The following is a 24,358-nucleotide window of genomic DNA, read 5'->3' as shown; positions in this document are numbered from 1 at the left end:
GAAGCCAGCCTAGGGCGTGGCTCAGAGCATTAATAAACCACACAGTTGCCACATTTATCATCCTCACAGCTCCGCACTGTACCTGCCTCTGTAGTCTACTGTAGTGTGCAGTCCTCAGGCCGCGGCTCCCCTGTGGTCTCACAAAGGGCTCAGGTTCTACCCCTGAAGAGCAGTACTAGGTCTGGGAGTTTGTAAAGGGCTCCTTGTGGAATCCGGTGGTGCATAGCAGAGATCGAGAACACAAGTCCCTTGGTGAAGTTTTCACTTGAAAACCAGGTTTCTCTGCCTTTCTGTGATAGAGCATCTGTAAGACAAGCAAGCGTGCAGAGCCAGGTCAGTGTCCTCTGGGCGTCGTCGTCGTCTCCTTCTCTATTAGGGCAAGCAGTTTCCTTACGCTTGCAGTGTCCCCCTCTTAGTCTGATGTTTGTCTAGCTCTCAGTTCTTTGCTGACCTCCTCTTGGTCACTGCCTTCTTGTGAATAAAGCCACATTTTGATTTAGAAAAGCCTAAAATTAGGATAACATTTAGTCACATATTTCTTAAAATTATTCATTGAACTTATTTTCTTTAGATTTCATATATCCAAGAAGCAACTTCTTTCTTTTTTCTTTTCTTTTTCTTCTTTTCTACCTCTTTGGCTTTCTCTTTCCTCTTTTTCTTTTGTAAAGACTGTTTTTCTATGTAGCAGGATGGCCTTGAACTAGAAATCCCCCTGCCTATGCTTTCTCAGTACCATGTTTAAGTTCCATTGTTTAAGAAGTATATTAGGCCCAGTTTAATTTTGCAGTTGGACTTAATGTCTGGTACTCACTTCTATTATTTTGTCGTGTTTCATCTGAATATATTTGGGAATAATTATTTTTACAAGTGCTCTTAAATAGTCATGAAGGCAGAAGGATATGCTCTTGTGGTTTGAAAGTACTGTGTCCAAATTCAGATGCTGTTAACATAATAGCATTCAGGAGTAGGGTCTTTCCGAGTTGGTTAGGGCACATGGGCTCCTCCCATGGTAAGGCGGGGTGGGGGGTGTCTTTTTGAGGCGTCTCAGTTGGTCTAGACTCTTCTAGACGGTCCAGCTAGTTTTTCCTTTTCCCAGATAGCCCTGCTTGTCTGAGAATGTCTCTGTCTTTACCCTTATATATATTTGGGGAGGGAGGAGGACTAATGTGCCTTATGGAGCTTCCCCCTTAAACATGCTGCATACAGACTGTCGTGGTCCTGGTTTTACAGGAGAATAAATTGGAGGCCAGTATGTGAAAGGGCCTGACATTGCTGTTACCCGAGCTGTGGTATCCCTTACTTCTGTTCACATTGTTCCTGATTCACATCAATATGGAACCAGAGCTGCTTGTGGCCTTGGCACATCACAGCCTGCCTTCACATCCTGCACCCAGGTGCTGTGGTGGCGTGGGCAGTGGGAGATGCAGGCCTGGTTTGGAGCTGGTCAGGCAAGAGAGGGGCAGGAGGTCCTGCAGAGGTTAGTGAATATTTTCTTTCACAGGGAAAAGTACAGTTCAAGTGGTGACCATATCTGCTTCTTTTGTCCTCTTCCTTGTTTTGCTCCCAGATATGAGAGAGAATTTACATGCCATATAATTCATCCATTTAAAGTTTACCATTACGAATCTTGGATTCACAGAGCTGTACGGGTAGCCGCTCAGTCAGCTTGGGAACATTTTCAGCACTAACGGGTAAAAATATCTGAGTCTGGCAAATGCTTGCCTGGAACCTCACTCCCTCCTCTTCCCCCCAAAATAGCTGCAGCAATTCCTATCTGAAACTGCAGAGGCAGAACTAAGGCCAGAAAATGATCCACTGAACCCCACCTCGATACGTCTTTTCCTACTTCAAGTTCTACAGAAGCCCCCAGTGCAACAGCACACAGTTTCCACTTTTTCAGTCTGTGGCCCTTCAGTTGTTCTGAGTAAAAGGATGGTTCTGCTTCTGGAGATGTCTGTCTTCTATCTTTTATGTTCACAGGGCTTCCATCAATCCCAATCTAATGCTGACCCTCTATGAAAGGAAGGGCTGATCACTTTTACCATTTGCCGCATCTAGGCAGATATCAGTCAGCTTTCTGACTGTAGAAACTTCCCTTTGGGGCCATTTTCATTTGCTCAGGATCATGAGCGTGTGGTCTTCTGTGGCTTCATTCATGCAACATACTTTCATGTATGTCCTTGCATCAATGTACCATTCTGTTGTAATGCTCAGTGATATTCCACTGTGTTGTATATAAGGATGGTATCTGTGGTATTATGGCTTCTGTCTCTCTCCTCCCTACCCTTTTTCAATTATTGTAACTGAGTACAAGTCTCATATTAACACAGCGGGCCAGCCCAGAACAAAGAATTGTCTAAAGTTGAGCTCTGTCCACAGGTGGAGTGGCACTGTTCACCTGCTTCTCTCCCTTCATCCCTCGTTTTTATTGAATGCCCCATGTATGAAAAACACTCTTATGCTTTGTGATATTCTAAATGCAGGACATAACCTGTTTCTTGCAGAGCATACACTCATGGAGCCAGGCTGAGGCAATGAGGTAATCTTCAGTGTGCTACATGCAAAGTCAGGTTCAGAGGAAGAGAACAGTTATTGCTTGTGATTTCTGGAAGTCAGTTTTCCAGGCTCCCAGGTCAGTGTGTGTGTGTGTGTGTGTGTGTGTGTGTGTGTGTGTGTGTGTGTGTGTGTGTGTGTGTGTGTATGCCTGTACCTAATCTTACCTCTGTTGGCCTGAGTCTTCAAGATTTGTAGAATATTCAACAGGCTCCTTCTTGCCATTTCTCCCACAAAATTAATTTAAATATTATAGTAGTTTTTGGAAGTTTTCTAGTTTAAAACTAATAAATAGTGAAGTTTTATTGTAGTCTTTGAAGGTTGTAGGTTATGATGGGTTTAAAAATTTAGTATCAGCACCAGATTATACAGAAATGTTCCGACATGATGAAGTACACTGAGCTTAACATTGCCTCACGGAGATATCCCTTTTAGGTCAGCTGGAATTGAAGCTAAAGGAAGGATTAATGGATGCAAACCTTGTAGCATCTGTGGACCCTGATAAGTATTGCAAGAAAAGCACTCGAGAGAACAGGAATTTCTACAAGGGAAATTCTGCCTAGGATATTTTGAGATACTATTCACCTGCTTCAGTTAGCTATGTAGGTACGATGTTATTTGACATTATGCCTTCTAAACAGCTTATACTGTAGCCACCATTACATTCGTAATATAGCACAGTTAGCCGTGAAAGATCAATTTTCAGGTGCGTACCAACGTTCTTTTTTAATAAAAATGCAGACTGTACCGATGAGTGGTTTAAAGAGCACATGGTGTGATTTAAAATGCAGTGCTATCTAAGAAACTGCACAGCCGTTTTACTCACTAATTTTCTGAGTCAGTCACTCTCAGAGGATGTCACATACTGGGAGTGTGGATGGGGAGTGCAGCTGTACCTGAAGCTCCCTGAGAGAGGCAGGAGGATCTGGGCCCCAGCATCATCTGAGTTCAGGAGTTCAAGGCTAGTGAAATCTAGTGCTGGGGAAAAATTATGAAATTTAATTCTTAGGTTTTTCAATCATATTTTAAAGAGATATTGTTTATAAATAGTACCGAGTGGTGAGTATACAGCACACTTTAAAATTATTATTTAAAAGGTACCTTGAGCATTCATAATATCAGATGTCAAACATGTCTTACTACACTTGAAGTCCAGAGTGTATGCATTAACATCCATGAAGTATAGGAGTTTCTCACTTTACAAAAGAAGCTAAGGCATAGGGAGTTATAGTCACTGAATTTGGCAAGTCCCAATTTCAGCAGATTGGCTGTTACACTACGTTTAAAAATTTTCCATATCTTTCCTTTAAATTATGAAATACTGTCTGTCTGTCTGTCTGTCTGTCTGTCTGTCTCTCTGTGTGTGTGTCTGTCTGTCTGTCTGTCTGGTGGGTAGTTTACCAAGTTGAGCAAGTGAGAAGTACTCTTACATGTCCATTTCTAGACACATACAAACACATGAGATAGATATTAAGATACTCTGCTAATATCACTTAGTTTTTAATTAGTAAAATGCATTAGTTTTAGCTTGAAATTTGCAAGTGAACAGATTTCAAACAGAAATGAATAGTTGGAGTCTGAAAAATTTGGCCTAGGGTCTTGGCCTGCTTGCTACTGTGTTCACTGGAGCAAACTCCTTGACATCGTTGAGAATTTCCCATCCGTGAAGCAGTTACCTGTATCCCTGTGCTTTTGATAATGCCATCTGAGAATAAAGATGATGAGTTAAATCCCATGATAATCATTTCATTCCTGACACTTAGTCAATGGCCTAAAACTGGGACAGAATCCTGAGCGTTAGGAATTTACTCAGGGAGTAAAGTAAGCTTCTTGCAGGTGTTGGGCCTGGAGTTCCAACACCCAGAACACATACACACTGGTGGGAAAGATGTGCTGGCCCCTGCGATCCCAGCTCTAGGGATATAGAGATGAGATGTCTGGGGCAAGCTGGTTCAGTGGATTAGTCAGAATCAGTCAGCTCTGGGTTCATTCAGAGTTCCGCCTCAATAAATTGAGATTGATGGACACATCTGGAGAACATATTTCTGTGTGTATGCATACACGTGTTCACATGCACACATCTGCGTACATGTAGCTGTGCCCCCCTATACAAACACACATATGTGCATTTATGCATATCACACACATGGTCCCTTCCTGCTTTCTCTGAAGATTGCTGACTCAGAACATTTACAGAGTCTGTTTTATAAAACAAGCACTGGGAATTGGTCACCATTGCTTGGTTAATGTGTCATAGTGTGCTAGAAAAAGAAAAGTGCCCAAGTTAAAATGACTCAGGAATAACAGGAGCAGGGAAGGTTACTATAGACTACTTCTATTTTGTAGACTTTTACCAATCTCTAACGACTTTCTCCTGTCCAAGCATGGGTAGCTTGCAGATGTTCCTTGGAGAGTGTTGAGAGATACACTTTACAGTGTAACCCACTGTGCCACTGTGCTCTTATTGATGTTTTACAGGGGACTTCTCTTGTCTCTTACAGCTGGATATTTGTCCAATATGCACATGGCCTTTAAGGAACATTCTAGCATCCCCACTGTACTAATTACATACTTAATATGTATGGTTCAGGAAATATTTAAGTAAGATATTTAAAAGTGTGTGTGTGTGTGTGTGTGTGTGTGTGTGTGTGTGTGTGTGTGTGTGTGTGTGACTGCTTCACACTCTGATTTATAAAGCACTTTGTCTGCTGAAAATCCAACCAGAATGTATTATGGTTTCCCTTGCTAGATGCCCAGCAAGGAACAGAGAAGTTAATGGGCTTGTGTATGGAGAACCATGGATCTGAGGGGAAGCTAAACCTAGCAACTCCTGTTAAGTAAATACAGTAGTTGCCATTAAGACCAAGAAGTCTTGTGTTATGCAGAAGGAGAGACCCTGTGTGCAGGAAGGAGGTGTGGCTGTGCTGTGGTAAGCACAGCAAGTTAGCAAGTGAGCATGCATGTGTTCATCTCTCCCTGCTCTTGACCTGTGTGAGTCACCTTGACTTTTGCACAGTACCTGACTATAGTGTGGAGCTGTGAGCAGGACTAAAACCTTTCTTCCCTGCTTTGCTTTTTGTCAAGCTCTTTTATCACAGAAATGGAAATGAAACTAGGACAGAAATAAACTTATTTTTATGGTAATATAAGCAGCATATTTAGACAGAGTGAGACACAAGCATATTTAACTTGCAAAAATAGTATTTTATTAAAAACCATAAGCAATAAATAATTTTATTTTTTTCCATCTTGTGCTGGGGATTGAATCTCATATCTCATACTTCCAGTCAAGTGCTCTACCATTAAACTAAATCCTCAGCCAATAATTTGATTATTTTCAGAAGCAGACTGGATTAAATGAGAACTGAAATAAGTTGAGACCTCAGTAAATGTGCGAATAAGATACTGTTTCTCCCTGAAGCCTTATCATATGATTCAAGTAGAGGTGATAATGCTACAGTGAAAATTTTATTCTAGTGGGGTCAGCACCACCATCACGGGGTCAGCACCATCCGTGGCTCTAACAGAACCTGATATGCTGTTATGTGCTCGCTGGCACGCATGTGACGGGCACTGCATGTGTCTTTCCTGTCTCTGTAGTTCTGACATGTTAACGGGGTGAGGAAGTTGAGACACTGAGGAATGGAGTCATTTCAGGGAGAGAATGGCTTTGAAATTCAGGACACATAGCTGGTCTGTGCTTCTTTCTTCTTGCTTTTGGGTTCTCCATGAGATTAACCATGGGCAAACAGCAAGAGAGGACAGTGTAGGCCCAAAGGAATTCCTGCAATGGCTATGAGAAGTCTGTCTGTGTAGTGGTTTGAATGGGACTGGCCTCCATAGGCTCATCTTATAAACGAAGGCTTGGCCATTAGGGAGTGGCAGTGCTTGAGAAGGATTTGGAGGTGTGGCTTTGTTGGTGTAGCTGTGGGCTTGTTAGAGGAAGTGTTGTTGGATGTGGGCTTTGGGGTTTCAGAAGCCCTAGCCAGACCCAGAGTGTCTCTCTTTTCCTACTGCGTGTGGACCTACATGTAGAACTCCCAGATACTTCTCCAGCACATGCCTTCCTGTGTCCTGCCATGCTCCCCAACACAATGAAAATGGACCAAACCTCTGAACCTATAAGAAAGCCCCAATTAAATATTTTCTTTTATAAAAATTGCCGTGGTCTAGTGTCTCTGTACAACAGTAGAACACTGGCTAGGACAGGCTGTTCTGAACGGATGCGCTTGTGTAGGTGTCTGAGCCTGTGTTATAGTATGACCTGGGTGGAGGCAGAGTTTTCTAAGCTGTTTTTATTGTATGTCCTGGATTTGACCTTTCTCCAGTACCCTTGAGACAACAACTTCTTGCTCTACTACCAAAGAAATGGATGTCTGTCTGTAGGGTCATGCCAGCCTGCTAGGTGAAGAACCGATATAAACAGGTATAAGCCACCAGCTATGGAGGGCAGGTATACTGAATAACCCAGTAGGCTGCCTTATTCTAGTGCAGTTTCTGTGGCTTTGTAGGCTCGATCTGCCATAGGGACAGCATGTGTCAGACAGTAGACTCACTGGTGAACAGTGCCTGGGACTCATCCTGCATGTCATTCTCAAATTCATTCGAAGTGATTTGCATTTGGGCCACTTTTATACATGTTTCTAAACCCAGTAGGTCATATCTTTAGAGATCACGAACACACAAAATATAGAAATGTGAAGTATAGCCACTGCTATACTACTATAGTGTTATACTGCAGACAACCAACCATCGACCAATAGTACTCCCTTATCCTGGGCTTTCGTTTGTGTAGTCAGCCATAGTCCAAAATTACTATTGTATCCAATGTACTAGCCCTAGTATAGGTATGTATGTATACATGTAAACATGTAATTATATGTAGGGCTTAGTACTGTTTGTAGATTCAGTGATCCACAAAGGGTCTTGAGATCCACTCTCTGAGTAAGGGGAGTCTACTGTGCCAGACCTCATGGAGCAGAGTCATAAGGACAGAGGGCTCAACACACAAGCATAAGTTACTCAGCAGTAAGGACAGAAGTGGTGTAGAGAACAGAACGAACAAAGTAACTCTGACAAATATACTGAGGTGAGGAACTTAGTACACCAGACGAGTAAGCTGGCTATGGGCAGAGCTAGTTACTGACTATCACACTGAGGAACCACCCACCCACCCAACCAACCAACCACCCAACCACCCAACCAAACAACCAACCAACCAACCAACCAACCAACCAACCAACCAACCCAACCAAACAACCAAACAACCAACCAACCACCCAACCACCCCACCCACCCACCCAACCAACCAACCAACCACCCACCCACAACCACCCAACCAACCACCCAACCAACCAACCACCCAACCAACCAACCAACCAACCAACCAACCAACCAACCAACCAACCAACCAACCACCCAAACAACCACCCAACCAAACAACCAACCACCCAACCAACCAACCAACCAACCAACCAACCAACCAACCAACCAACAAACAAACAAACAAAACAGAAGCCAGAGATGGTAAAGTGGTGGGCCCAGCATTCATGGAGCAGCACCTCTCCATCTGAAGCAGGAGAGGACATACTCAGAGATAATGACAGTGGTGGATTCCTTAGGATAAAGAAAGAGCAGTGGCATCATGTGCGAAGAGCCCTCATTGGCATGCAGGAACTGTGAAGACCCACCTCATGGCAGGATATCATGACGTTTGAGAAGCTCAGCACCAAGAAAGTCTCACAACTTTTATAGCGAAGGAATAGATCATCAAGAAGGAGCCTGAGTTGGGGTAAACAGCTTTGCATCCGAGGGACTCAGTTATTTTGCATATTGAGGTGAAACAAATCACCTGAATAATATATAATTTAGCGCTTCATAATTTATAATTCATATCCTGTTTGATGAAGTATTTATCGATGTAACAAGGGCTGTGTCTTTATGGTTTTTCATAACTGGTGGTAGATCATGATATATGGTTTTATAATTTTATATGAATATTTACAAGTTGCTATTACTTTTACTAAAGAAATGTACCTTTCTTAACTCTTGGGGACCTTGTGTATGCTATTGTCTTTGATCTCATGTTGGAGTATGCTTTTTTAGATCTTATATGTTTTAAAATTTGCATATGCAAAATACTTTATTTTGCAATAGGACATAACTCTGTTAGTTTGGGTAGCCCCCCAGGTCCTGGCGAGGGTTGAAATCATGTCCTTACACATGGTAGGTAAGCTCCTGCCACTGCATTTTAACTTCAACCGCCCAAGTGGTTAATGTTTTAATTTCCTTCTTCATGCTCTTAAAGGGCATGTTCCTGCCATTTATGTCCTGCTTGTATGGTGGACAGAAGTCACAGTCATTGGTGGTTCAGGAGTCCTTTGTCCTTTGTAGAAATACCACACAGACTATATTTTTCTACTATGCACATAGACATTGTAAAGGACGAAGTTGATTTTAAGTATTTTAATTAGTTCAGTATGTAAACTACTTCAGTATATCAGTGCACAAAAATCAGTAGGTATTTTACAGTCCGTATGTGGGAGTTTTGACATTGAGTGTATGTTTTGTACCACATTATGACTGGGTACATTCCAAGAACGTGGTGGCCACATGTGTTCAGTAGGCACATCATCATCTGGACATTGGTAAAGCAAATGAAAGTCAGGCCACTGTTTAGCAGCTGTGTTCAAGCCAGCCACTGTATCAGTACCTGTGGACTTGGGTAACCAGGATACTTGTCAGTTGATGCTGACAGTATGAAGGAGCACCAAGGCTTCAGGAGGTCACTGGATCACACTGGTTTTCTGCATAGAATTCATGCTAAAGCCTGAAAGCCTGCAGACTTCCCTGATACTGATCGGAGTTTTGGTTTGACTTCATGAGCCCAGGTAGATATTCTGCCTGCATGTGTGACGGCAGTTCAGGCTGAGCTGAGTGCCTCACCTTCTCTTCCAGCTCTGCTCTTGGTTGTGTTACTGAATGGTGTATTCATTCTTGGCTTGCACAGAATGGCAGCTTTCACTTCTAAAGTGTCCTGACAAGTCAGTCTGTTGCTCCAAAAAGTTTCCTTAAGCCCTTTGCTGCTTGTATGCCTACGATGGTGTTCCTTTAATTACAAATGTTTACTATTAGGCTGTCTGTCTGTCGGTCCTATCTATTTACTTCTGTCTGTCTGTCTGTCTGTCTGTCTGTCTATCTATCTATCTATCTATCTATCTATCTATCTATCTATCTATCTTCTATCTATAAATATGTTTGTGTTTTGAGACAAGGGCATACTGCGTAGACCTGGCTGCCCGGAACTGGCTGCATAGACTAGTTTTCTGTAGCTCACTGAGATGCCACTGACTCCCACATGCAGAGATTAAATGTCCTACCACATGCAGCCCAATGCTTTTTATGAAAAATATCTCAGTGGCAAATAGCTGTTCTTGGTAGAAAATCTTGTGGTAAAATTTTGTGAAGTGTTTGATATTTCACACAACATTATTGTAATATCTTAGTAGAACACACTCAACTTTATGCTGGTCTCTTGTGTTTGATTAAAATGCATAAACCAAGAGCTGTATGTGGTAGAGGAAGAAAGGTCGAGCTTTAGTTGGTGCCCTAGTTAGCTTTGTCTGTCAGTTGTATTCAGTCTAGAGTCATCTGACGGAGTCTCAGTGGATGGATTGCAGGATTACTTTGTGGCCTTGTCTGTAGGACATTGTCTTGATCGATGCTTGCTTTCCCTCCACTATTCCTAGGCAGGCTCTCTTGAGTTGGATAAGAAAGTTAGTTGAGAAGGACCAGCAAGCTACGGCCTCCTTCATGGCCTCAGCTCCAGCTCCTTGAACTTCTGACCTGACTTCTTCAGTGATGGATTTGACCTGGAAGTTTAAGTAATCCTTTCTTCCCTCAGGTTGCTTTGTCATTATGTTTATCATAGCAACAAGAAGCAAACTTGAGTGGTTGGTTTTGCGCTTTTTTTTGTCCTGGGGATCTTCTGATTCATTTGTTCAAAATATGTTATCAGAGGAAGCAAAACATAAAAAAAAAAAAATGTAAGATGCAAAATTTTTCTTAATTGTAGTATGGTAGACTTAGGGATAAATAGTAAGTGCTTCAAAATACAAATTTTGGGACTTTTCTCTGTATTATGGGTAAGATCTCTTGGAACTAACATTGCCTCTGGGTTTTGGTTCTCTTTTTCTTTTCTATCAATCTGTAATAAATCATGGAAATACCAGATATAAAGGATGCAGTTGCTCAGATTTGCCCTTTGTCTTGTGGTTATCCATCAGACACCATCAAACCGCGCATGCCAGAAGGTATGAAATAATGTCTTTGGGAAGTATCAGTCAATGTGTGCCAAGGTCTTTTAAAGCCTCGACCAGCTATTTTGGTCTCAGACGAGGTTTTACAAATATGAAACAACTAAATGGTTATTCCTAAGGAAGCATAACTCTCAACTTGTTTTCTTTGTCCCTGTTTCTTGATTTTATGCCATGGCTCGTGAGGTAAGTATAGAATATGCCACAGACATCCAGAATTCACATACATGCTGCCAACAGTAATGTGCAAGGTCTGCTTCATCCCACCGTCTAGATAGGAGTTAATAACTTGGGTTAGTAGAACAGTGGTATATTGTTATAATAGCTACATTATTGTTATTATTTTGTAATGCTTAAGGTAGCAGGTAAGGATTCAGACTAACCCTCGTCCCCTCCTTCCCTCCCTCCCTCCCTCCCTCCCTCCCTCCCTCCCGTCCTCCTTCCCTGGATTTTTTAGACATAAAAATAGAAAAAGGTCATAATCTGCAAACAAGAGATAATAAAAAAATACCTACTTTTCTCTTTGATTTACATAATGGCTTCCAGTGGCCCTGAGCTCATGCGTTGGTGTGAATGCAGTATGTTCAAAAGCTGCAGTCTGTTATTGAAGAGACTACGCCATCACAGACTTCTGGAGTTTAGAAAGGGAGAACAGTGCGTGGGTTTCGGTTGCTACTTACTTCAAACTATAGGACTTTTAAAATATGACGTCATTACTCAGAAACTTGAAGATTTCAAGTTTGATAAAAATCTGTTTAATATTGCAGAATGCTAAAACTGAAATCTGAAACCATAACAATTTCAAGTATTTTACTTTCAAGATAAAAAGATGAGGAACGAAATGGGGAAGGAAGGGATTCTGTCAATCCACATATGTTTATTGAAACATTCAAAACATGCAGTTTCTTCACATTTCTTCAGTCAGATCAAAAGACTCTTGCCTCTAAATTTTGATGAAATAAGGCCCTTTCGAAAGTCTGTCTTATTTAAAGGTGCATGATAGCATTGGGGTGCAAAGTCCAGATGGTGTGTCTTCAGCCCAGTACAGTAACTTTTCTCTCTTCATTTGACTATTGAATGTATACACGTGTGTCAGTACAAGTGTCGTGTGTGTGTGTGTGTGTGTGTGTGTGTGTGTGTGTGTGTGTCGATGTCGATGTTGGCTGTCCTTTGTCTACTGTCCTCTAACTTTATTTTTGTGACCAGTTATCTTTCAGTGACCCTGAAGCACATAGATTCTGACAGGCAGCCTGACAATATCTGTGTCTGCATAGAGAAGCAAGCACTGAGCCAGTGACATGCCCAGGCACACTGGGCTCTGTCCTCAGGCATGTGGACCAAGTCCTGGATTTGCATATTTGGAGGGAGCAGTGGTTTGAGGTTTCTGCTGTAGGGGAAATGGGAGCTTCTCTGTTTCCTTTTTGATTGTTTTTAGTCACCTTCAGGCTCCCCACTATTTCAGGTGCGTTCCTAAGGACTGTGCTTTATAGAATGGCCACTTCCAAAGCATTCACACAAATCTTACCCACCAGCTGGGCTCATTCTCCATTGTCTGGCCTCACTTCCAAGGATTAGTGGAACTCTTGCAAAAACAAGCAAACAAACAAAGTGTGTGTTTACACAGAGAGTGTTTATCTCTTCTCTGTCCCTTTACTTTGGTAATTAAATATGACGGTGGCTCCTTTGATGTTAGTTCCAGATCTCATAATAAAGAACGTGCTACGTATGGGCCACATAGAGAGGGTTAAACATCACAAGCATAGTGCGCTGCACGGAAGAGTGTCAGGGCAGTGGCAACTTAGACAACTTGTTTGAATAAGACACCCACTCAGCGGGATTAAAGAACTGTTGAGTAAGCTACTTAGAGAGCATGAAAGGCAAGCGCTGTGAAGACCACTGTTCTCTGGGAAGCCTTTTAGGCATTTGCTAGAAGTCAGTAGAGACAGTTGGTGTCTCCGCTGCACGGAGTATGATCCGTGTGGTTGTTTAGGAGGCTTTGTGAACGACTTCCATCTAAAACACTTTAGCTTAAGATCCCTGCTTAAGGAATGGTTCCGTTCTGCAAAACCCAGGAGGGCATTGCTTTTTCCTGGATTGTGCAGAAAAAATAACGAATCTATATTTAGGCTAGGTACAGATACTTTAAAGGGCATGTGGTGATTGAAAATACAGTAAGAAGGGATTTTAGTACTCCAGTAACTGTTTCACAGAGTTGTTAAGTGAGGCAGCATCTAGAAACCTAAATGGCTTGTAGTGTCTTTGAATATAAAGATTTTTGGCTGAAGCAAATGTTAGCTTCATCTCTTAGTAGTTGCAGTGAGTACGAGTCAGATGTCCAGAGACATCCCAGCCACCATCCAGCCCAAGCGTATCATCAGGGAGAGTGAAAATATCAGCCGGTTTTTTTTTTTTAAAAAAAAAAAAAAAAACAGTAAGATGTGCAGGATATCCGAGAGAGTCAGTCTGCAAACCACCATGGTGGCACTGTCCCCACCCAGAGGTGTCCAGAAGCAGCGCATATTTCATCTGAGTAGGACGAGTGATAGTAGACTGAAGAGAACTTGTCGTTTGGAATGACGGGGCTGACGAGTGTGCTGCCTCCGAGACAGTGGGTGATCGGTTGGTGATCCGACCATGTGGGGAGTGTCCTAAATGTGGAAAAAATCCTTCCTTACGTGGTTCTGTCCTTCCGTAAGGAACGTCTCCTAAGAGGTCACCAAACCGTTCAGGCTCCAGCTTTGACGTGACCAGTGGAATGTTGGGAGTCTCATTTACTAGATTTCTTTTTCTTGGTTTTTTTTTTTTTTTTTCCGGAGCTGGGGACTGAACCCAGGGCCTTGCGCTTCCTAGGCAAGCGCTCTGCCCCTGAGCTAAATCCCCAACCCCTACTAGATTTCTTTTTGTTCCTGAGAGGCTCGTTGTGAAGATGGAGGCTGGGAGACCGATTGTAAGACTTAGCAGCTCAGGTCCTGTCTAGCAAATTCCAGGCCCTGGGCTTACTCTCCAAGACTGAAGAAAGGAGGAGAGGGAAGGAGGCAGAAGCGGAGGAGAAAGTCTGTCAGTTCATGTGAGACTGTCTGTCTAGAGCTAAAGAATTTTGAGCCTAAACTGTGAAGGTACTCTCAAAGCCACAAGATTTTTTTTGAGGGGAAATTAAATGACCCATGTGTGCCCTCTCTGGTCTCTATCTCTCACGCCCTTTCTCACTCCACTTAGTTTTATATTTTATGTGTGTAAATGATAGCAGCATGGTGAAGTGTCCAGAGTACCCTGACCGTCATCAGAACTGAGCTGGAATGTCTGTGTCCATGTCCCCCAGTCAGCCAGCCCCTTGAACGGGAAGCATCCTGTCACCTCTGCAATGCTTAATATTCTTTGGAAGTCAAACGACTCGGCGTGTTTAGAACGCAGATGGAGCCTGTTTTGCACAGCAAGTTCCCTTGGCAGTTTTGGGACGTTTGTACTGAAAGTCACATTGGTGGGCAGCAGGAAGGGCAGTTTGCAGGAGAGCCACAGACTGATGGTAACGCTGATGCCGTGAGATAATTGTTCTAGAGCATCATGGAAAGCATCATGTTCTCGGGGCGTTCGAGCACTAGGTGTTATGATTAGCAAGGAGCAGTCTGACCTGTCCAGGGAGATTAGGAGCTGGGCGAGCAAACTTGGCCACAGGAGAAAGTAGAAATAGAACTGAGATGTTCCTGGTGCAGGCCTGGTGATTGGGAGCCACCGTTGCTGTTACGAGAGAAGTAGTTCAGAAGGACGCAGGACTCTGTTGTTAAAATCAATGAAGTTAAAAGAGCAGCTGCTTGTAAAAGTTAATTTTCTTTGACATCTGCTTTGGTCCCAGTAATAAAAAACGATAGCTCTACTGAGCAGCCTGCCTCGTCTAACCCAGCATCTTCCTGTGACTGTGAGGTCTGCTCGGAGAATTGTCGCCTTTTGTTTTCAGAAAATGAACAGTGACTCCTTTGTCCTTTAAGATATGTGCAAAGCGTAATATGTGGATCTTTAATTTAGTAGGACAGATTTTGAGTTGGTACCACAGGGAATTACAGGATGCATATGGCCACCCTAGATCTGTGCCGGGAGGAGCATGTGATGTTTGATAAACACTTTCTCCTTTCTTATTTAAACATCTAAATCTGATTCTTCTTATCTTTTATAAAGACACAGAGCTGCCTCTGTTGTCTCAGTGGTAGGACTCCGCTCTGCTCATTTAGTAATCAGTGTTCAGTGCCCGGCAGTGCCTGGCTCTGCACGGTCCACCTCAGAGGCACACCTGTGACGTCAGACATTTTCATATCGCGTGAGTTTTATAAGAAAGCAGAGGTAACTGGTAGAGGGTGAAACCACCAGGGAACACAACCAAGCAATATTTCCCAAGTGAGCCGTATTCTCTCGTCATTTTTATGTGTTTTAATTTCACCAGTGCTGGGTGAGGAGTTCAGAGAGGGGATTTATTGTTTCAGAGTGAGCCACTCTGCTCTTCATTGTCAACGGACTGAAGCACCTTTGGGAAGCATCTGCTGTCTCTTTAAGATCCATTCTCTACATTTGACCATGTTTCCTCTTCATTTAATCATGGTCCCTCTTTTCATGCCTATCTTCTGAAAAAGTCATAAAATATTGTTTTCTATAGGCTCCTTCTGGGCCCCTTGAAAATTCTGTAGAGAAATGACTTTATTTCCTTGTGCATGTGTGTGTGTGTGTGTGTGTGTGTGTGTGTGTGTGTGTGTGTGTGTCTACATGTGTGTGCAGGTGTGTGTGTGCCTGTGTATATGTCCATGAGTATGTTCATGTGTATGCGTGAGTGCCTGCATGTGTGTCCTTGTGTGTGTGTATGGATGCCTGCATGTGTGTGTGTGTCCATGTGTGTTTGTGAGTACCTGCACGTGTCCATGTGTGTGAGTGGCTGCATGTTTGTGTGTTTGTAAGTGCCTGCATATGTGTACTTGCACCACATGCATGTGTGATATCCTCAGAGGCTAGAAGGAAGTGTCAGATCCTGTGGCACTGGAATTACAGGCAGTCGTGAGCTTCCTTGTGGATGCTTGGAGCCCAACTGAGGTCTTCTGCAAGTGCTGCAAGTCACTGGCTGACAACAAAGCACTTTTCAGAGCATTTGTGAGCTTCGGTGTTGCAGGCAAAGTGGCTTACTCAGATTTTTTTTTTTTAAACAAAATAGAATTAACTTATTTAGCTTCAGCCCCAAATGGAGCTAGTGTATTCCCACTAACAAATGTAATTGCTTTTAATTTGTGTTACAAAACTTTTAAGTCTATTAGAGGAAGTAATTCAGTTTCTTTCATTATTCCATTTGCTAAGGACAGCAGATACCTAACCTCCCATTGCATATGCAGAGTAGACTTTGGTGATCAGCGAGAATGATTTCCGGGACCCTGCCAGAGCACTACTCCAAAGCCACCTGTAGGGAGGCCACCGAGGCAGGAAGGTGACTCACCAACTCCTTGCCCTTTCTCCCCTGGAGCAGGCCATAAAGCTATCACACTGTGCAACCCACCTCTTCCCCACAGAAAAGGAATGTATTTCTGAAGACCCGGGACACAGTGAAGAATCTACAAGCCCCTCCCCCGGTCGTTGTCATTAGATTCCTTCTTCTCTTCCAGTGAAACTACTATCCATGAACATAGGCAGGTTTCTCTTCGACTCTTAATTCTGAAGTCTTCATTTTATTTAAAACTTATATAAAAAATAAGTGAACACCTTTCTCTTGTTAATGTATGTATGTATGTATGTATGTATGTATGAATGTATCACTGGCTATAGTGATTTTAGCCATGGCTGTAGCAATGGTAGTGAGGTCTCAGTGGGAGTTGTACAGTTTTACACCCCCGGTTGGGAAGCGTAGGCAGGCCATGGCCTGAGCTGCAGCTTACTTTCTGGTAAGCTTTACATTTCTTTAGCCCTATAACCTTTACTGGACTATAGGTCCATAACCTTTACTGGACTATATAGGTCCATATCACACTTGGGTCTCTTCAAGATACTTTTATGTGTTTGTTTGTATGTTTATGAATTTTTGTCTGTATGCATGTATGTGCATCACATGCATGTAGTGCCCGTGAAGATCAGACTGCCCAGAACTGGCATTACATAGTGAGCCACCATGTGGATGCTGGCACCTGAGCCTGGATGCTCTGCAACGAGCATCCGGCGCTCTTAATCGCCTAATCATCTTTTCTCAATTTTGTCTTCAAACATCTGAATTCTCCTTTAATCTGGCTGACTGATTGGTGGCTTTGAGGACAGGTCCCGTGTATGCCACACTGGTCATGAGCTCTCCATTTTCCTGCATCACCCTCCCGAGTGCCGTGACTTTTTGGCCACCAGACCAGTTCTGAAAGGCAGTGTAGCCCATGCTTTGCCGTTAGCATTAGTACACCTGCCCCCTGCCTCCTTTCCTGGACGCCCTCCATGTCTTTCGGTTACAGAGTTGTGTGGCCTGTGCTTCCTTCGTATTCTCCTGCTCATGCCTGTGTCAGCCATAGTGTGGATATTGATCTTGAATCCCTGACACACTATGCTCGTTAATTGCTCTCCTTGCTGCTGTTTAAGCCCGCTCTCTGCGGCACCTTTCTCTGCTGGAAGAACAGCTTGTCTTCCCTTGTCCTAAGTATTTCAGATGCAGATGTGTACAGAACAGGAAGACACTCCAGGAGTCACCCAAAGTTAACAGACTGTCATTGCTTCAAAACGTCCTGAGGACTGAGGAAAGGGAGAGAGTGTCACTTAGAAAACAACGACCATGGCTAAAGCAACTTACGGTCAGTTAGGGCAGGGACTCAAATAGGACACCATGGAGGCTCCTCTCACTGCCTGGCTCCCTCTGGCCCATGTTCTGCTCCCTTCTCCTAACCACAGTGGCAATCAAGAAAGTGCTCCCCCCGGCATGCCCATGGTCAGGTGGATAGAGGCCTTTCTTCTCTTGAGGCTTCCTCTTCCCAGATGTATCAGGTTGACAACCAGATTGTTGTCACCCGTTCTAGTATTCAGACTGAGAAGTAAGTTGGTGGGAGGGGAGGCCTTGGTCCTGTGACGGCTCGATGCCCCAGTGTAGGGGAATGTCAGGGCAGGGAGGTAGGAGGGACAGGGAGGTAGGAGGGCCAGGGAGGTAGGAGGGTGGTGGCTGGGGGAGCACCCTCATAGAAGCAGGAGGAGGGGGTGGGAGAAGGGGTTAATAGAGGGGAAACTGGGAAAGGGCATAACATTTGAAATGTAAAATAAAATAACCAATAATAATTAAAATAAATAAATAAGTAAAGAGTAAGTTGGTGGTAGAGGGGCTCAAAACTGAGTCACCGAGCTCTGGAAACTGGAGCCACTGCAGCAGGCAGCTTGCTACCTGGGGCCCTGCTGCTCTGCCTGGTGTAGCTGCCTGGGTCTCAGCTGAGAGTTTCACTAGTGTGGTCCCAAGTGAAAAGTTCGTAAATGTTGGATGTAAGATCATTGTAACTTTAACCTGAGAGCCTGAAAGAGAAGTCTTCACTGATTTTAATTAGGGAAGAAATTAACTCTTAATTTGAAAACCTCAGTCTTCTAGTCAGGGCTAAATCAGGAAAGGAGCTAAGCAGGCAGCAGGCGCGGTAGAGAGCGGAGACGAGTTAATAGTTCAGGGAAAAGTGCTGGAGGATGGCAGGGAGGAAGGACTAGAGGCAGTGAGCAGCTGCCAGGCAGAACTGTGGTGGAGAGTGTCTGCTTCCATCTAAAGAGATGCTTTAATTAGGATGCTGTGGAAACTGACGGGTGCGTGGAGAAGTCCAGCCCGTCTGCTCTGTTCTCAGAGAACTGGCTTTTAGAACATCTGGATAGGTTAATTACGTCTTCTTAGAGAACAGCTCTGGTTCTGAGACATGGAATCTCTAACAGTGAAAGTGATATTTTGCAGAGGGATTTGGCATTAAGGACTCCATAAGACGGGCTGAAGGTTTGCTTATAAAATCTGATGACTTCGATAACCTTTCTGGTGGTGACACAGGAGACAGCATTTTTCCTGAGCCCTAAAGAGCTGCTTTTGCTAAAATCACAGCATCTTATTGTGTCACAGTCTAGTGTTTTAAATTCATAACCAGTGGATGTGTTGACTTAGGTGAAACCCAGAACGTCTGCTAGTCATCATGTGATTAAATTATGTTGTTTGTTCCTTTGTTTGTTTATGAAATTGTTCTGCCACTAACTTATAGCTCCAACCCTAAGACCTACATTAGAATATTTTAAATTTAGCTCTATCTTTATTTATATAGTATGAAGCATCAGTTTGATAAGTTGTTTTCTGTTTTTGGGAAATCTTTCCTGAGATCAGCGGAGTGAGGACGCTATGGATAATAAATACTGAGGGATGTCTTGTAGGCCGTTACTTTTCCTTTGAGAATTAAATCCAGAGGAGATTTATCGCATTTTGTTGTTTTGAGTCTATTTCACATGCTCTGGATGGATGAGTGTCTTTACTTCCTAGGGGAAGTCTCAGTTCCTGTGGCTATAAATACACCAGGCCAACTGTTGTTGGTTTGGTGCATGGCATTTATTGTACAGCTGTGGCGTTCAGTTCTGCTCTCCTAGATTAATTTGAGGTTGCATTTCAGCGTTAAATACTTTTAGTTGGTTTGAGTCTTAGAAGGTATTCTGGGGTTTTTACAGTAACATGGTTGTTAAAATTATGGAAATTATGGGGGAGTCAGTATGTATTCTGATTTCCTGATTACTTAGCCATAACTGACAGTTCCTCTCCTTGTCTTAGTATCATTCTGGAAAGCTTCTTATACATTTTAATGTATAGCGCTCTCTCAGAGATAGCGTGCTTGTGAGTAGAGGCTCTTGCACAAACTCAGATGGTGGGACTCTTCTCTTATATTCCTTTCTCTCATTTGAAGAGATGAGATTTGAAGCCCAGTAACTAAATTTCTGTCCTCACGACAGTGTAGTTAACTTTGGCTTTTGTTTTGCTTCTCCACCGTCCTGCCTCAGCCTGCTGAGTGCTGGAAACATGTTATTATTCAATCCCGATGAATTCATGATTAAGCACTTGATTTAATATGGAAGTGTTCCCGTGTATTTGTGCCTGGTCTCCTGGGCTGCCTCCCTGCCTTAGTGTTCCTTCAGCAGCCCTGTTTGCCTAGAGCGTTGTCCTTCTGACCCTTTTCTCTGATTTCAGCTAACAGCCAGGTCCCTGCCTGCTGTGCAGTCCGATGAACGACTTCAGCCTCTGCTCAGCCACCTCAGGTAACGGAAAGGCAACGCCTTGTCACACTTCTCAGTGCTAAATCACTTTCAGGGTGCTTACTTTTATTTGCTTGAATTCTGTTAATCAACTTGAATACTTGGCTCTCTTTGACTTTAGGATGCCAAACAGGTTCACTCAATAAGAATGTATAAGCTATTTGTTTATACATTTATACTATTTATAGATCTATACTATATCTATAACTATGCATATAGCTACATACACCCATACATGTATAACTATTCATACATTTATAGCATCTCCTGATTTTATTTGATCTCGGGTATTTAAAGTATAAACACTGTAACTCTTATATTTGCTACAAGTCCTTCTCTCTACATTTTTATTTAGCCTACTTATATTTACAAGACTTACATAGTCAAAAATACTGTTTCTCTTTATGGTTTCTAATCTTTAAGTTTATAAAGATTTAGTTATCTTATAATAAAATAAACTGGCATTTGTTATTAAATTTTGACATTCAAGTCAGACTGAGTAGAGATGACCAACTTCAGGATAAATCTAAAGCACAAAGCCAAGGAATACTTTGATTTGGAGTTGATGAATGGATGAGGCTTGTTCCTGAATATAAACAGAATATAGCTTCAGTATTTATAAAACAATCAAAGTATAAGGAAATGAAAAATGCCATTACTATTGCAAATACTATTCCATTCCTCTATGCTTTTATAATGCTAGTATTGAAACGATGGTTTATTAAATTTACTTTTTCCTACTTACCACAAACACAAGACTTGTCACTTTATTGAAATGATTCGTAACACATCATTTTTAGTGATCGCATGGGATTTTCTTTTACAGTTGCGTTATAGTGTATTTATCAATGTACTGAAGACATGGAGGTCATCTCCAGTTTTCTTGCCTGCAGTAATGATGCCATTGAAGTGATAGATTGGGATAGTTAATGACAACCATGCTGGTTCAGTCAATTAAAGTATGATCCTTTTATTAATGACCAGACGAAGAGTGTGCTGGTGCCCCAGCTCAGGGGTACGTATGGCATTTTTAAAGGCGAAGCCACATCAGTGGACGTTTATGATTTATGCTTCTTCTTAGTGTTAGTTTTATGTTTAAACTTGTTATCTTGGTTAAAATATCTGGACCATGGCCAGGGTCATGGCAGTCCCAAAAGTATTGCCAAGGCAAATGTGCTGTTGAGGGGTGGAGGGTTGAGAAGGCAGGCACAAAGCAAAGTCAGGACAAAATGGCCTTAGCTTAGTCATTTTGTCTTATGTAAGCCTTTATCTTTATCTGTATTTTAGATTCTCAGTTCCTTAGAATAGTTTTTCAGAAGCAGAATTACTTTCTTGAAGCGTATCGACCACTTTAAAGATTTCAGAATGTATGTATTTCTTTTCAAATGTTCCTCTACTCACATTCTTGTATTGCACACACGTGATGACCCAGGCCACTGTAATCTTGAAGGCGGCAGAACAGGACAAATCGGTCAGTCATAAAGAGGCTACCGTGGCCACACGCTCCTCAGTTCCATGAAGAATGGCTTTTCGACACTTTATTACCCATTTCTGCTTTAGGGTGAGATGAACAGTCTGTATTCTTTGCTCAATTATTGATAACATCTCCTGACTTTATTTGATCTCAAGTATTTAAAGTATAAACATTGTAACTCTTATATTTGCTCCAAGTCCTTCTCTCAATCTTTTTATTTAGCCTTCTTATATTTACAAGGCTTAACATAGTCAAAAATGTTGTTTCTCTTCAGGGTTTCTAGTTTTTAAGTTTTTAAAGATTTGGTTACTTTATTTTGTGAGTATACTGCATGTCTGTACGTGTGTGCACCATGTTCTTGCAGTGTGGGAGGAGGTCAGGGAGGTATCAGATGCCCTGGACCTGGAGCACCAGGGTTGTGCACCTCCCTGTTGGTCGCTGAACCCTGGTCCTATGCAAAAGCAGCCAGTGTTCTTACCCTGTGCTCCCTCTCTGTCCCTAAGCTTTCCCTTCTCCCTTGTCACTCAGATATTGTCATTCAGAAATTATTATTTTTCATCTTTTCCACTGCCTTCTTCTTTCCTTTGTTCTCCGGGGTCAGCGGCTTTCATTTTTCCATGTCATTGATTTTGTGCGGCAAGGGTGTGAGTGTGATTCAGACGAGTGCTTCTGGTGCCCAGTAACATTCATCCTATACACGTTTGTTTCACATCCCTGAGCTACACTCGTGGGTCAAGAAACCCAGACCTCAAGTTTGAGTATGTTGTTCAATCTCCACTCTCTGACCCTTCTAAATCTTTTGATTGTATCTTCAAAGTGTCTCTTACTTCACTAGCTTGTTCTCCGGTTTCCTTAACTCATGCCTTTCTCTCTGATGTAGTTCCTACCCCCACCAGATGTGATTATGTCCTTGGCTTTAGCTATTACCCTCCGCCCCACTTCACTGTGCTTAAAACCTGTTCTTGGAATCCCTGCTGGTAAGAGCTGTAACCCAGGGGGAGAGTGGCTGTGTGTCCTTCAGTTCAGGTGTCATGTTCCCTGGTCACATAGCTCCCTTCTCAGCCTGACCCAGATAGAGGCAGTTTCCTGCTATTGCAGGATCTGATGCTGTAATTGTCTTCCCACGGCCTGGCAGCCAGGATAATATCCCACACATCCTAGGTGCGATGTGTTCTGCAGAATGAAGTACAACGTATGCCTACAGATGTCTCTGACATTTTTTGTTTTTCTTCAATGAAATTTTTATATTTTATAAATCATTTTGCCCTAAATGTTTCCTGGTTTCACATATCCGTCAAAGAGATCGTCTCTTAGCTCTAGTGAATACTTGATTCTACACAATCATGATAGATTCTCTTCCTTCCATCTCAGCATGGTAATTGTCACCTAGAGTTTAGATTAACTACCGACGTCTCTCTGAGTCCTTGAAACTTGCACAAACTGTACATTTGTTTAGGGCTTTCGTTCTCGGTGGAGTTCATTCAAGACTGGTTGCTAGGCAACGAGGCCCGGATGTTGCTGTTTTATTGTTATTAAACCAAATGGCTTCTCATTTTATTACTGTGTCAGAGACATCTGTAGGTAGGGTGGCAGCTGGTGTGCATAGCTTGGCACCTCCTGCTCTACAGAGTATCCCGAGGGAGTGTGTGTCTTTCAAGCATAGTGGGTTGTCTCCTGGCTGTCAAGGATTATGTTTTCCTTTGATCTTCCCTCTCTTAAGGCCAAGATGGCAAAGAGCGGGGCTAAGGACATAGCTCAGTGGGTAGAGTGCTTCTGTAGTGAGCATGAAACCTGGGGTTGATCTCCCCAGTGTGACATCAGCAGGGCTAAGGACATAGCTCAGTGGGTAGAGTGCCTCTATAGTGAGCATGAAACCTGGGGTTGACCTCCCCAGTGTGACATCAGCAGGGTGTGGTGGCACATGTGCTTGGGAGATAGAAGTATGACGGTTAGAACTTCAAGGTCATTCTCCACTGAGTGGTGAGCTGTCGTCAGGTCTAGGATGCATGGAACTCATTCTGAGAGAGAGTGAGAGGGAGGGAGATGAGGAAGCTGATCATGTGATTCCAGAGATTCTAATGGCAGTCTTGTTAGAAAAGAATAATTATCATTGATTTGCATGAACTGTATAACTTGTGTGACTCAGAGGGTGTTATTGGAATCATTATTTGTCCTAACTTTGGTGTCTCTAATGATGAAAGAGGGAAGATGAATAGCATTTGGATAGCATTTTAATTAAATTTCTCAATAAATCTCATTTGGGCGATTATTCTGATACCTGTAAAAGTCGAAGGAACAGAACAGTAGAGAGAAATTGCCAAATTATTTTACAGAATCTTGTCACTCCGAATTAGTGCAACACTTTTGCTAACCTGGTAATCTAGGACATTTTTGTTATAAGACATTACTGAGCCTGAAGATGTAATATCATCCATATTTTTTCATTGAATTTAGTTCTCATTAAAAATTAAACACAGTAAACCATTTGCCTGAGTATCATGTAGAAGTAAGTTTATATTCACATTAGCAGCACTCAGTGGTTACTGAGTGCCCACTATGTGCCCATTGAGTGCACACTATGTGCTGGTGAAGTAAGGTACAGTTTGTTATCAGAGAAGTCACAGGTTTGGCTTTATCCAAGAGACCAGCACGTTATCGGGTTATAGACCTTGCTAAGCTTTTGATTAGAGATGGATACCAGGCACACAGCTTTATTAAGTAACCTGCTTTCTCATGTGATGACTTCCTTAAATGATGGCCCCAAGGCCCACTTGCTTTG

At 42.7% G+C, this 24,358-nt stretch overlaps 1 protein-coding gene across 2 annotated transcripts in view; it reads left to right on the top strand.

Moving 5' to 3' along the window:
* Positions 1–24,358, top strand: part of Prim2 (DNA primase subunit 2) — a 198,658-nt gene that overhangs the window by 100,991 nt on the left and 73,309 nt on the right. For both annotated transcript variants that reach the window (XM_032900882.1, XM_032900883.1), the window contains exon 8: positions 20,041–20,108. In XM_032900882.1, coding sequence (XP_032756773.1) covers positions 20,041–20,108 — 68 coding nt within the window. The remainder of the gene's footprint in view (positions 1–20,040; positions 20,109–24,358) is intronic.

The sequence above is a fragment of the Rattus rattus genome, chromosome 4 (genome assembly GCF_011064425.1).
Source record: "Rattus rattus isolate New Zealand chromosome 4, Rrattus_CSIRO_v1, whole genome shotgun sequence".
In the NCBI taxonomy this organism is placed as follows: domain Eukaryota; kingdom Metazoa; phylum Chordata; class Mammalia; order Rodentia; family Muridae; genus Rattus; species Rattus rattus.
The sequence above is the reverse complement of the archived record's forward strand: the minus strand, read 5'-3'. Positions and strand labels throughout refer to the sequence as shown.